Source organism: Oxyura jamaicensis, chromosome 5, assembly GCF_011077185.1.
Source record: "Oxyura jamaicensis isolate SHBP4307 breed ruddy duck chromosome 5, BPBGC_Ojam_1.0, whole genome shotgun sequence".
NCBI classification, from domain to species: Eukaryota; Metazoa; Chordata; class Aves; order Anseriformes; family Anatidae; genus Oxyura; species Oxyura jamaicensis.
In genome coordinates, this window is record NC_048897.1 from 23,494,120 (window position 1) to 23,506,476 (window position 12,357).

General features: G+C 35.6%; 1 protein-coding gene across 6 annotated transcripts in view; it reads left to right on the plus strand.

Moving 5' to 3' along the window:
• The window catches only part of SEC23A (Sec23 homolog A, COPII coat complex component), a 29,619-nt gene extending 17,857 nt beyond the window's left edge, over nt 1–11,762 (plus strand). For 5 of the 6 annotated variants that reach the window (XM_035327137.1, XM_035327140.1, XM_035327141.1 and 2 more), the window contains 7 exons: nt 797–950; nt 1,688–1,765; nt 2,629–2,790; nt 4,266–4,352; nt 5,847–6,002; nt 6,581–6,646; nt 10,422–10,511. In XM_035327137.1, the coding sequence (XP_035183028.1) occupies nt 797–950; nt 1,688–1,765; nt 2,629–2,790; nt 4,266–4,352; nt 5,847–6,002; nt 6,581–6,646; nt 10,422–10,511 (793 nt within the window). Of the gene's footprint in view, nt 1–796; nt 951–1,687; nt 1,766–2,628; nt 2,791–4,265; nt 4,353–5,846; nt 6,003–6,580; nt 6,647–10,421 lie in introns of all 6 variants that reach the window. The other variant, XM_035327136.1, reaches the window with a different exon arrangement.
• Nucleotides 11,763–12,357: the final 595 nt, after the last annotated feature.

Consider the following 12,357-nt stretch of genomic DNA (forward strand, 5'->3'; position numbering starts at 1 on the left):
AGGAAACATTGGGTGAAATTCTGTGGCCTAAATTGAGGAAATGGTTAGACCTAAGGAATGATAAATGTCACTTCATACCTTAGTTTGTGAGTGCTAGTTGCAGTTCAGGGGCTTTGAATATACCTGTTCTTCCATGTATAATCTTTAACTGCAGCTTCCTTGAGTCAATTGACTCAATTTTGGAAAGTGATCCTTATTATTATAGAGGCATTTTTCAGTGTCAAATGGTGTTCCCTTTAAGATGAAGGAGATTATTAATTGGTAATTTGATGGAAAACTCAGTTTATTAAAGAGCAATACCCTTGATGTTAATAGGAGTATCACATTAATTTTCATTGTATTAGCAAAATCATCTTGGTGAATGGTAAAAGAACAGAGTAACAGTACACCATGTAAACTGAGAAGAACAAAAAATTAGATTCCAGAACAGGTAAACAGGAAAGCTGTTAGTGTGGAAAAGTGTGATTAGCTTTGCAGATGGTATTTTCTGTAACTTAACTTTTTATAATTTGTCATTTTTTTTCTATACAGTAACTGTTTTATAATTGGCATTGAGTTCTCTTCCATGGCATTTCTGCAGATAAGGGACATTGCTAATTAAAAAAAAAAAAAGAGAGAAAAAAGAATGGTTAACTGAGACTGCTCATTTATACTTGGTAGATTTTTGAAGGTACAGCATCAGTTTGCCTGTTAAACTGCTAACACCATTTTCTTTCCCTTAATTTTGAAGGGATATTTTGAAGTTGGACACCTTTCCTTTCATTGTGATGCAAATATATGTATTTTAATTTTACAGTTGGGCAGATGCACAGACACAGATTCAAAACATTGCTGCATCTTTTGACCAGGAGGCTGCTGCAATTCTCATGGCTAGATTGGCAGTGTATAGAGCAGAAACAGAAGAGGGACCTGACGTGCTTAGATGGCTGGACAGACAACTTATACGATTGGTAAAAAGGACTCAAAATAATTAAACTGGTTTCTTATCTCTAGACATTATCATTCAGTGGTTCATTATCATGTTCAGTGGTTGTTTCTTAAAAGTGGGACTGGGTGCTGGGAGGGGAGGTGGGACTGAATGCTACATTTCCACAAGAGTTAACCGAGAGTTTCTATTTTAAATGATGCAAGACCATCTCTGTTTTTAGTCCATTTATTAAAATCTCCTCAGTCTTCAGCAGCTGGTCACTGCCAGCAACTGAGAGAAAATCTAGCATGACGCTAGCAGCAATTAAAGCTTTCTGTACTTTCTGGTGCCTCTAGTGATATTGTATGCTAAGTATTTTAAGCAAAACAAAAAAAAACAACAAAAAAAAACAAAACCAAGAATCTAGAAAACCATTTATTTTCTAAAAATAGTAATTATTTCTTAACTGTAAATTACTAAAAAGTTATTAGTTATTAATAATTTATTTCAAACTTGTTTTTCAGGGATGTTTAATCATGTAACTTTGCTTGATGAGTTAAAGAAAAAACAAACAAACAAACAAAAAATTAAAGCCTCATGTGCAAGGAAATCACTACTTGCTAAGAAAAGAACTGATGTCAGGTTTTTTTTGCCAGGTTTCCTTACAAAGTAAGGAGGCACCTCAAATCATATGTCTATTTAAAAACAAACAAATGCACAGTAACGGCATGATCAAGCTGCTGTGTTTCTTAGCTTAGATACATTTTTCTTTTACAACAGTGTCAGAAATTCGGAGAGTATCACAAGGACGATCCAAGCTCTTTCAGATTTTCAGAAACCTTTTCACTTTACCCACAGGTGAGTAGAAGGAAGGTTTGTTTATAAGGGATAAAGAAAAAATGCTTAGGGAAGGAAGTGGCATTGTAGCAAAGAGTAAGAAGCATTTCACTGGTGAAGTGAACTTGAACTTCAGTATATTAAACTTTAAATAGGTTCTTTGCTAATACTCTATTCTGATAAATTTCTCTATTCTGTTTGCTCTCAAATCTGTTATTCTTGGACTGTCACAGACTTCCATGATATATCTGTTCAAGTTTTCTACCAATCTCTCTGTGAAGTGTTGTGGTGATAGTGATAGAGCAGTGAAAGGATTTGCTTACGAACGTTGATAGTTGAAATAATTTTGCCATGTTGGTGTTCTTTTTTCTGTTAACTTGATGCAACTTAGTTTGTGATCAGTTAAAGCTGATCTCTCTTACTCATTGTCATGTGAGTATATAAAAATGGTAAAGGTACATATACAAATTAGAAAAGTTACAAGACTTGCTGTTTTCAGTGGTGCTCTGTACCAGGGTAAGAGGCAATGGGCACAAACTGGAACAGAAGACGTTCTGTCTAAACATCAGAAAGCACTTCTTTGCTGTGTGGGTGACACAACCCAGAGAGGCTGTGCAGTCTCCTTCCTTGGAGGTCTTTAAAAGCCACTTGGACGTGGTCATAGGCAACCTACTCTAGGTGTCCCTTCTTGAGCAGGGGGTTGGACTAGGGGATTTCCAGAGGTTCCTGCCAGCCTTAACCATTCTGTGTTTCTGTGATTTGGAATTCAAATTTACTGTGGTACTTGGAATTGAAATGTACTTCATTTTGTAGGGAAAAAAATAAATCTCTCCTTGTACAACTCTATTTTGTGAATGTTCAAATAAATTATTTTTGTTTTGCAGTTCATGTTTCACTTGAGAAGATCTCCTTTCTTACAAGTTTTTAACAACAGTCCAGATGAGAGCTCATACTATCGTCACCATTTTATGCGTCAAGATTTAACCCAGTCGCTTATCATGGTTCAACCAATTCTCTATGCCTACTCCTTCAATGGACCTCCAGAGGTACATTAAATGTAACCTAATTGTAGATTAAGAGATCCTATTTTGAGAGATATGTTGTCCTTATTGTTTTACATGTTATAAAATGTATTTTACAATTTATTCCTTGAGAAACAATATTCCTCTTATATAAAACAAACTATGAATGAGGTATATCTCAGAATTCTGATGTAGCAGTCTTGAGAGTAAAAGTCATTTTGTTAAGAGATCATGTTGTAAACTAAGGGATTTTATTTTTTATTTTTTGAGAACAATTTTTGTTTATGTGGTGCCAGAATGTAAACATCGACAAAAATGTTTTTATTTCAAAATGTAGTTTTTCAGTGGACTTGGAAAGAAGAGCTGTTTATTTGAAACATATAAAACTCCCTTCACCTTAATACTCTCATCCAAAGCTTCTAATTTTGATGTGGCTACCATATTTGGTACAGAACCTCCCAGGTGACCATATCATCGCATATTCTGTATAAACCTAAAGTAAAAAGATCATCTTTAAAGAAACTTGTTAAAGAAGCGTAAGACAAGAGACAACAAAAGTAGTCAGATAAGATAGAGTTAGGAAACAGTAAGACAGTGAGAATAAACATAGTAGGTAAGGATCTTGACAGGCTGGGACTCCAACTTTTGTTAGGATTTTTTTGTTGGGTGGATGAAGACTTTTAATAGTGAAATTCAAATGAAAGTCGTGAGGCGGTTTATGAAGAAATACTTAGAAGTGTGAGATCATTCTCCCATATATAAATAAAAGTTATTCATGTGGGTGATGCAAAAAGGAAGCATGATCAAGCACCCATTTGATGAAGATGGGAGCTGACACCTCAGCATAGAATATGTAATAAATCTCTTTTTTCTCTTCGTTGGAATAACTAATATTTAGGTTGTCCCTAATATGATTGGTACAATTGAATCATATGGTATTGATTCAATAAAGTCGCATAATGCCAACATAGTAACACAGCCCTTAAGAAGGTGGATTAAAACCTTCAAATACTAAATCAGATCTCATAAACCATCAGTATTTGCTGTATACAGTATTGGAAGATATATGTATATATACACAGTAATAATAGCTGCAAGGACAAGACTAAAAACAAAAAGCCAAAATCCACCCCCAAATTCCATACGTGAATAACCACTGAAAATTTCCACACTGAAATATCATTAAAGTTAATGGCATTGCATGGGTAAATGTGAAGGTACTTAGGCTAGTAAAATGCATAATAATGAGAGAAGTCTCAGTTTATGAATTCTATTTTTATTACTTTCATGAAGTTATATATTCAGAATCAAGGTGGATAACTTTACAATTAGATTGTGTGGGTTGCGGATGTGTAACATGAAAATGAGCAAATAGGGAGCTTTAGTAAGTGATTGAAAAGGTTCCTAAGATTCAGTGACTTACTCATAGAGCTTGTAATGCCATCTGATTGCTCAGTTTTGCATCAGTTGTTAATATGTTATTTATTTTTAAATCTTAGCCTGTTCTTCTGGATAGCAGCAGCATTTTACCAGATCGCATTCTTCTTATGGACACCTTTTTCCAGATCCTTATTTATCATGGAGAGGTAAGATTAGTCACTTTTACATAAATACTCCTTTTTCTGTAGGAGTGCTACGTTGTCAAAGTCAAGCCCCATTTCTAAAGCACATCAATGCTTGACCTCATCTGTGCAACCGGTACCAAAATTGTAATTCTTATTTGTAGTCTGCCAATGTCCCTGTATGTGGATACCTGGCATTTCTTGCTCTTTTGGTCTAGTTTTGTTTATTCTGACAGGTTTAAGGTAAATTGACTTCAGTATGCAGATTATTTGTTCTAGATCAATATTTTTCAAGCTTTTGCGAATATTATTTCTCCCTACACCTGCTTTTTCGCTTACTTTAGACCTCGGAATTATTCTATGATAAGGAGACAGAATGACATGTTCTAGGGACTCCCTTCTTCTGTGCTGTCCTAGAGGAATGAAATTGCTCCTGGCAGCTGAGTAGATACACATTCCCTAGTAATATAACTACAAATGCATGTGACTTTTCTTGTCCTGGAGGAACTGAGCTGTTGCTTTTTACTGCTTTGCAACTGTAAGTGGTTCCCAGATGAAAGTTTGGGAAAGACTGTTCTGGGTTGTGTTCTCATAGTTAACTGTTTTAAAAAGTGCAGCTAAGCTTCAACACTTTTTAGGTAGAAAAATGTTCTTTGCAATTTTGTAAGGTGCTGTCAGAAAGCAGCAAGGGTTTCTTCCCCTCAGGTGGGCTGCTCCCTGAGGGAAGGGGAGCTAGGAGCTGAGCATGATCACACACCAGGCTGAGGTCTTAGCAGCGAGGACCTGGCCCCACAGTACCTGAGCAAGGCAGCAGAGCAAATTGCAGACAATAGCCAGGTTCAGCCATCATACCAGATCATCAGATGAGTTGATGGGCATGAGGCAGGTCAGAGTTCAGGCCAGGAAGTCAAGTCCCCAGTAAGGTGTCGGGATGAGTGGGGTACCTGGCCAGGTACAGGCATGGCTGCAGTATATCTTAGTCAAGAGCCAGGAGTAAGAGCCTCAGCTTAAAACAGCTGCCAAGCAGAGAAGGGGAACCCCTACAGAGATTCCCTGCAAGTTTTCCTTAGTAACAGCTCATATCACTGAGTTAATCTTGAGCAGCCAGTTTCACTACTAAAAGGTTGGGAGGCTGCACTACAGGCCATGAAAGATAAATATCAGTGTAAATATTTATTTCTGATGTGTATTAGTTATATGTATTAGAGAACTATAAATAATACCATGTCTTCATGGAGTAAGTGCTTAGCATACAAAGAATGAAAAAAAAAAAAAGGAACTATAGATAGACCACATGTTTTTTTAGAGTTTTAAAAAATAAAACAACTAGTAGTATATTACTTGCTCACCTTGCTAGAGCCAATATTTATTGAAGCTTTTAAAAAAATGAACTTATATACTCTAAGGTGGAAAGCAATGAGCTTTAGGGGCCAGCAATGGCACATTCTCTGAAGTGTCCTGTTTATTCTCTAAGGAAGATTGGTGAATCAGTTCTAAACTTCTTCCTCCTGTTCCCAGACCATAGCTCAGTGGCGGAAATCAGGTTACCAAGATATGCCAGAATATGAAAACTTTCATCATTTGCTTCAAGCTCCGATAGATGATGCCCAAGAAATTCTTCACTCTAGATTTCCTATGCCCAGATATATTGATACAGAGCATGGTGGAAGCCAGGTATAGTAAAGTGTATGTTACATAATCTAGAGTGTGATGTGTTAATAATGCTTTTAGATTTTTATTTAGTAGGCATGCATTTCTCTGCTAAAATATATATACATTGCAAATGAATATCTGAAATTTTAAAACTAACAAAGCCAGATATTTAATAGCTTTTCACCTAATTTGTGAATCCTGTTACTTTGTACTGTTTTTGCTACATTGTCTTGGACTCAGATTCCTTGTATAAGATGTGTGGGAGAAAAATAGTACTTGTGAGGGTCTTTGGATTAATAACAGAAGTATTCTTTGTGTTATTTTTGATACTTTTTATTCATATTTTATGAAGTTCACATTTGTTTAGCTACCTCTTAGAAAAAGAAAAATTACTTCCTGCTGCTTTGATAAGCAGTTAAACGCAGAATTCTGCATTATAGCAGAACTGGAATCCGGAGAGTGACTTTTATTGAGAGGCTACTTGCTCTTCTAACTAGACATTTTGTGCTTGTTTTTATCCACTCATAAGAACTGGTATGTGTAAGAAATGTTTGCTTGAGAAGATTAATCTATTGTCTGTGCTTTTTTTTTTTTTAAAGGCTCGTTTCCTGCTCTCGAAAGTAAATCCCTCTCAGACTCATAACAATATGTATGCATGGGGACAGGTAAGTACGAATTCCCTGATGAAGCTTGTAGACGTAATTTTATGTTCCTTTTCCATATTTCAGAAATCAAGTGAGACATTGTGTACGTAAAAGTAATAATGTCAAGTTTTGAAACTAAAAAAAAAAAGCATTTGTGGCCTAATGCCACCAGAATTCCAAAGAAGAAAGGATTTCATTTCTTCACACAAAATGATCTGTTTTTCTCTTTCAAGCTTTTGTTAGGCTACTTTCATGTCTAGCTATCTTTCTTAGGTATGGTCACGTTCCTTAGAATGAGGGCACTTACCACACAAAGACTGAAGAACTTTTTTTGCAGTAGAAGAGATACATTTTGAACTTATTTTTAAGAACCAGTACCAATGTACTGACGTTTCCTAGAATTTGTGTGGACCAGTTGACCGCACTTTTCACATTTTTGTCTGTGGGGAAGGAAGTTATATATAAACTCAGAAATTAAACTTTCTATAGCAGCTTGTGTTCTTGAATGTTGCATCCCAGTTTCATGTCCTCCTTCCAAATTTAGCTTTTATAGTGGGAAGAGAAATGCTGCTGTGGGTGAATGCTAGTGCAGTGTTATTTTCTCATGAAAATATAATGGCATCAAACAGTCGGATCTACGTATTAACTGCACTGTTGAAGTATTTTTGTAAAGGACATACAGTGTTCAAGTCACGAATAAAAGGGCTCTGCAGCAATTCTATGGCAGTGATTTTTGTCAGATTATTTTTATCAGGGTACATTTTCATAGAGATGTATTGGTTCTAATGAAACTTCTGGTGCGATAGAGCACTGAGATCCAGAGTGAAAATGCTTGAAAACCTTGCACTGGTTCAGGGACAGCACCATTTAAAACTCTTTTGCCTTCAAAGATGGCAGCAATCTGTTGGTCTCTCTCTTGGTGTACCCACCACAACATCCACACAAACCACGTAGTTTGAAAGGTTTTTGGCTGTTCCCTGGAAATTTCTGAAGTTTTGATGTTTCTCACGGTATAGGACAAATGCTTTCTGCTCATTTAATTATTAAACAAATGAAATGGTATTCCAAATGTGAATGCAAATCCAAAACAATTACTGAACTGATCTCTAACAAAACTCTTTATGCTGGACAAGTCTCAGTGAGACTTTTTGAAGCACATTAGAAAAAGCAGCTTTCTCTTTAATGTTGGAAATAATGCAGTTCAAGCTAACATAAGAAATTGTGTGTTAATCTCCCCAGAGGCATTGTAATGTGTTTTCTACATAATAACCTGCTGCTTTTATAGTGTGTTTTTTTTTTTTTGGTGAAGGAGAGATGAGCCAAGTAAAAATCAATGAGAAATGAAAAATGTAACTGCTGGGAGAAAATTTTAAACTGAGTTGGTTTTGCTCTTATTTCTGTCCTGAGCTTCCTGAATTATTTCATGTAGTTTTATGTGTTTGCTCATAACTGAGTCTACAGAAAAAAATGTTAGTCCCCATTCACCTGAAGAGGGCAACCACATGCTACTGAAACCGTGTTTCAGGAGGTGATGAATTGACTAGTTTGGTTTTTAACATTGTAAGTAAAGATTTTTTAAAAAACTTTAGCAGAAGGATGCCTTATATGATATTTAAACCATTCTCAGAAAATAACAGTAAACTAATTTCATACAGCTCTATTTTGTTTACTCTGAAAGTGTGTATTGATCAGTCTTTGAAGATGCAGTTGAAATTTTCAAATTACATTGGATATGGCATTTATTTGAGCATACCTTTATTTTCAGCTCTATTTTTTTTTCCTTTAATCTTTGTGTTGGTAACTACGGGAATTTTTAATTTGAAGTGAAAGAGGAGGTCAGTGACACAAATCTTACAGATGCCCAGCTAGCTGTCACTGAATCACTTTTAATTAAATTTAAATTCTCACTATATGCCTTAGGTGAAATTTTTAAATGAGCAGAAAACAAACTTTAATGTGATCTGTGCAAAATCAAAGCTAATTTTTCTGTCTTTCAGACTCATCCATTGTACAGTGAGCCCTTGCTGGTTTTCTTTGAATTCCATGTGCAAATAAAATACTCTGTTTCCTTACCTAGTAGAAGGAAGAGTTCCTAGTCTTCAGAGAAAAGCTAGTGCTGTTGGTGGTGGTGACAGCAGCAGCCTGTGTGTATGTATTGGATAAGGTGTTAAGCTTCAGGATCAGAGTTTGTGTGTTTTAAATATCTTGGATTACCACCAGCAGTCACTCTGGGAAAAATCTTCTTAGATATCTAACAGCTCCATTGGCTGTTTTTTTTTTTTTTTTTTTCTGATAGATGATGCACTCTGCTTCCATGCATAAGACACAAGGTAGCAAATCATATCCTGCCACAGAATTAAACTATCTGTAATTCCCTCGTGGCTTCTTAAACAAGGAGAGCTCAGGCTTAGCATGTGGCAGGATTGGAAGCATAACATCCTTTCTTCTTATCCTGCCTCCAGACGTGATAGACAATGTAGTGGGTCTTTCCTGAGAGTTGCTATGTAGTGTATCAAGCATAATGTAGTGAAGTAAAAACTCTTACTGCTCCTGGATTTGTCCCTTGGTCATTAACTGAAAAGCAGCTTTGGCCAGTTCTCATTGAGAAGCTCATCCTCATTAAGAATTTCCTGTCTTTGTTTTGAAGCACTTAGTAAAAGTTCAGACAGTTGTGATTTCATTTGGAATTCTGCGTGCCTATTACTTTTGAAATGGTTGGTTTGTTGAGATTTATAGGAATTCTTCATACACCTGTAAATGGGAGTAATGACAACCTGTTTCAAAGGGCTGAAGAGAGTTACTATGTAATAATTCTACTCTTGTATTTAGATTGGAAATTTGCTTAAAGATAATACAAAAGTAAATGAACATTTAAAACTTTTTGGAATTCTGGCGTCAAAAATTAAGTTACAAAAATACCTCCAAAATGGCTTTCATCCTTTGTGCTCAGATTTTGCAGTGGCATGACCTTCAGATGTGTGTGTGCCTCTTCAGATTGCACAGAGCTGTAGGAAAGGATTAAACCACATTTCCTCGAAAAAAGCTGGCTGGCCCTCACTCAGTATCAGATCAGATTCTCAGTGGATTTTTTTTTTCCTTTTCCCATTTTGATGTGTCTGAGTTTCAGTGGCAAATGCTGGTTTACTAGTTGTGATGCTTGCACATTTCTGTTTGTCACCTTTGCTCCATTGTGATAGGAATGATAGGGGAATTGTGGTATAAAAGTTTTTATTTACTTTTACAAATTTGTAAGTTAGGATTTGGAGTGGTCGAAAACACTGAGTTTTGTATGATCGATGTAAATATTTTGCTTCACTGCATTAATATGGGAAGGGGTGTAGTCATAGAATCATACAATAGAATCATAATATCATTTAGGTTGGAAAAAATCATCAAGTTTGACCATCAGCTGTCACTGCTAAGCCCACCACTAAACCATGTCCCTAAATACCTCAACGGATGGCAACTCCACCACTTCCCTGGGCAGCCTGTTCCAATGCCTGAACACCCTTTCTGTGAAGAAATTCTTCCTGACATCCAGTCCAAACCTCACCTGGCACAATTTGAGGCCATTTCCTCATGTCCTAGTTGTGGTTTATGCCTGAATTTATGTAAACACATGAAAATTTATTTAAATATGGACTTATTTTTGTCAGAGAACTTCAGCATTGATCTGCCTTGACGGTCATTCTAAACTGCAGTTTAGAGAGGTGTTTATTTAATGGAACATATTGTGCCTTAAAAATGCTTTTTCTTCACAATGTGTATAACCCATTCTCCGTATTTTCTTTTACAGGAGTCTGGAGCACCCATTCTTACTGACGATGTCAGCTTGCAAGTGTTTATGGATCATCTGAAGAAACTTGCTGTCTCTAGTGCTGCCTGAGATTCTGTAGTGTACTAAAGGCACAGATAAGCTGTAGCCATATTTCAGCTTTTTCTCCTTTGCCCTTTGCCATGTCTCTCTTGACAGAATGCTCTGATATGCACAAGCTGCCTGACTAGATGTAAAACAGTGTTGTTTTCAAAGAAAAGCTTTTGTTATCGGCAAATGTTTTAATGTGAACTGCAGTTTGTAAAAATGACAAGTAGTAGATTAAGTTATAATTACAGGAAAAAGAACAGTCGTTTTGATTACCATGATATTATAATTGAGATCAATTATAACAACTTTGAAATGTGTTTTCTCTTTCCTTCTTAAATGGTTGAGGTTGATTCTGCTTTGCACTACAAAGGCACATTGAACAATAAAGGAAATCTTTGGTGATGTCAGGCTTTCCAGACTGCCATATGATATTGTTTCTTACTCAATCTGAGCACGATGTGAACAAAGAAGCAACAAAAAGGTTATAAAAAATAGTATTAACTCAGTCTTTTGACTTAGGCTGCTGAACTTTTCTGCAGTGATCTTATTGTTCGTGTTAGTTATTTTAGGAGTATTTAACTTCAAATATTTCCTTTCCCCATTTTTACTATAGTTGATTCTTTGGGAACAGAGTTTTTCTTACTTCCACATGAATAATTTCAACTGAAAAAAAAAATATAAAAAATCTGTTATTGCACAAAATCTTGAGCTAAGAAATCCTACACTACCAAAATAAACTGACTCAGCCTTGATTTTTGTCTTGGCGAGTGTACTTTAAAAAAAAGTTACCTTTTTTATTATTGCCTTATAATGTTATTACATTAATGCATGACACTGCACATCTGCTTTTTGTTTCTGCACCCTTTTTCTTATGAGTTCAACAGGCTGTAGTTCTGGCTGAAACAAAATTCTATAGAATATGCTGCAATTAATTTGTTATTTAGTTAATACTTTATTTTTGTGTGTGGGGAAATAAATTACTAGGCTTTCCCATTTACTTTATGAAGTTTACACAAAACATGTTTACATAGGTAATGATTTTTTGACAAGTGAAGACATGAAATATTGTACTGGGCAATAAAAATGGTGCCAAGTCTGAAGGAAAGGAGTTTTGACATAGGAAACTCAATCATTCATTGGTGTGATAAGCATGATTTTTTTTTCTGTTTGTCTGTAAATTCTCAAAAACTTGATTAAATCATTTGCTCTCTTTCACCTAAATGAGATGAGCTCTTTTTGCCTCAATGCAAATAAAATATGTTTTTCTCTCAACTTCTGTATTTATTGTGCTGGTTTTCTGTCAGTGCTTAAAATTAATTTTGAAAATAAACTTAGTAATGATAAAATATAGAATAACTGCATAATTTATTTCAATAATAATTGGTATCAAACTTAATTAACTTCAAGTGATACTGAACTGCTTACATTACACCAGTTGGAGATAAAGATTCAGAAGCCCTCTTGACTTCACTTTGTTTTATCTAATAAACAGCTTTTAAAGAAATTCTGTAACACTAGGTATGTCCAATGTATTTGGCAATTAAATACCATTTGACTAATGAATCTTTTCACCATCACGTTTTGATAATGATTTTTTTTTTTGAGTTTGTCATGCATCTGGTAAGTGCTATGCTTTCCTTCCTGCCCTCTAGCCAGCGTTCAGTCCATAGTAGGTTCTTTTATCAGTCGCTTGGCAACTTTAGCTGTGTCTGAAACTTAGATATCTAACATTGTCTTTGGAAGGGGTCTATAAGCAGCAGGATGAAAGTAATACATCAGACATCTGGATTTTCAAGAAGTCTTTGACAAGGTAACCACGATTTCCCTTCGTAGCAAGCAAGCTGTCCCTTTCCCAAAAGCCCATGTC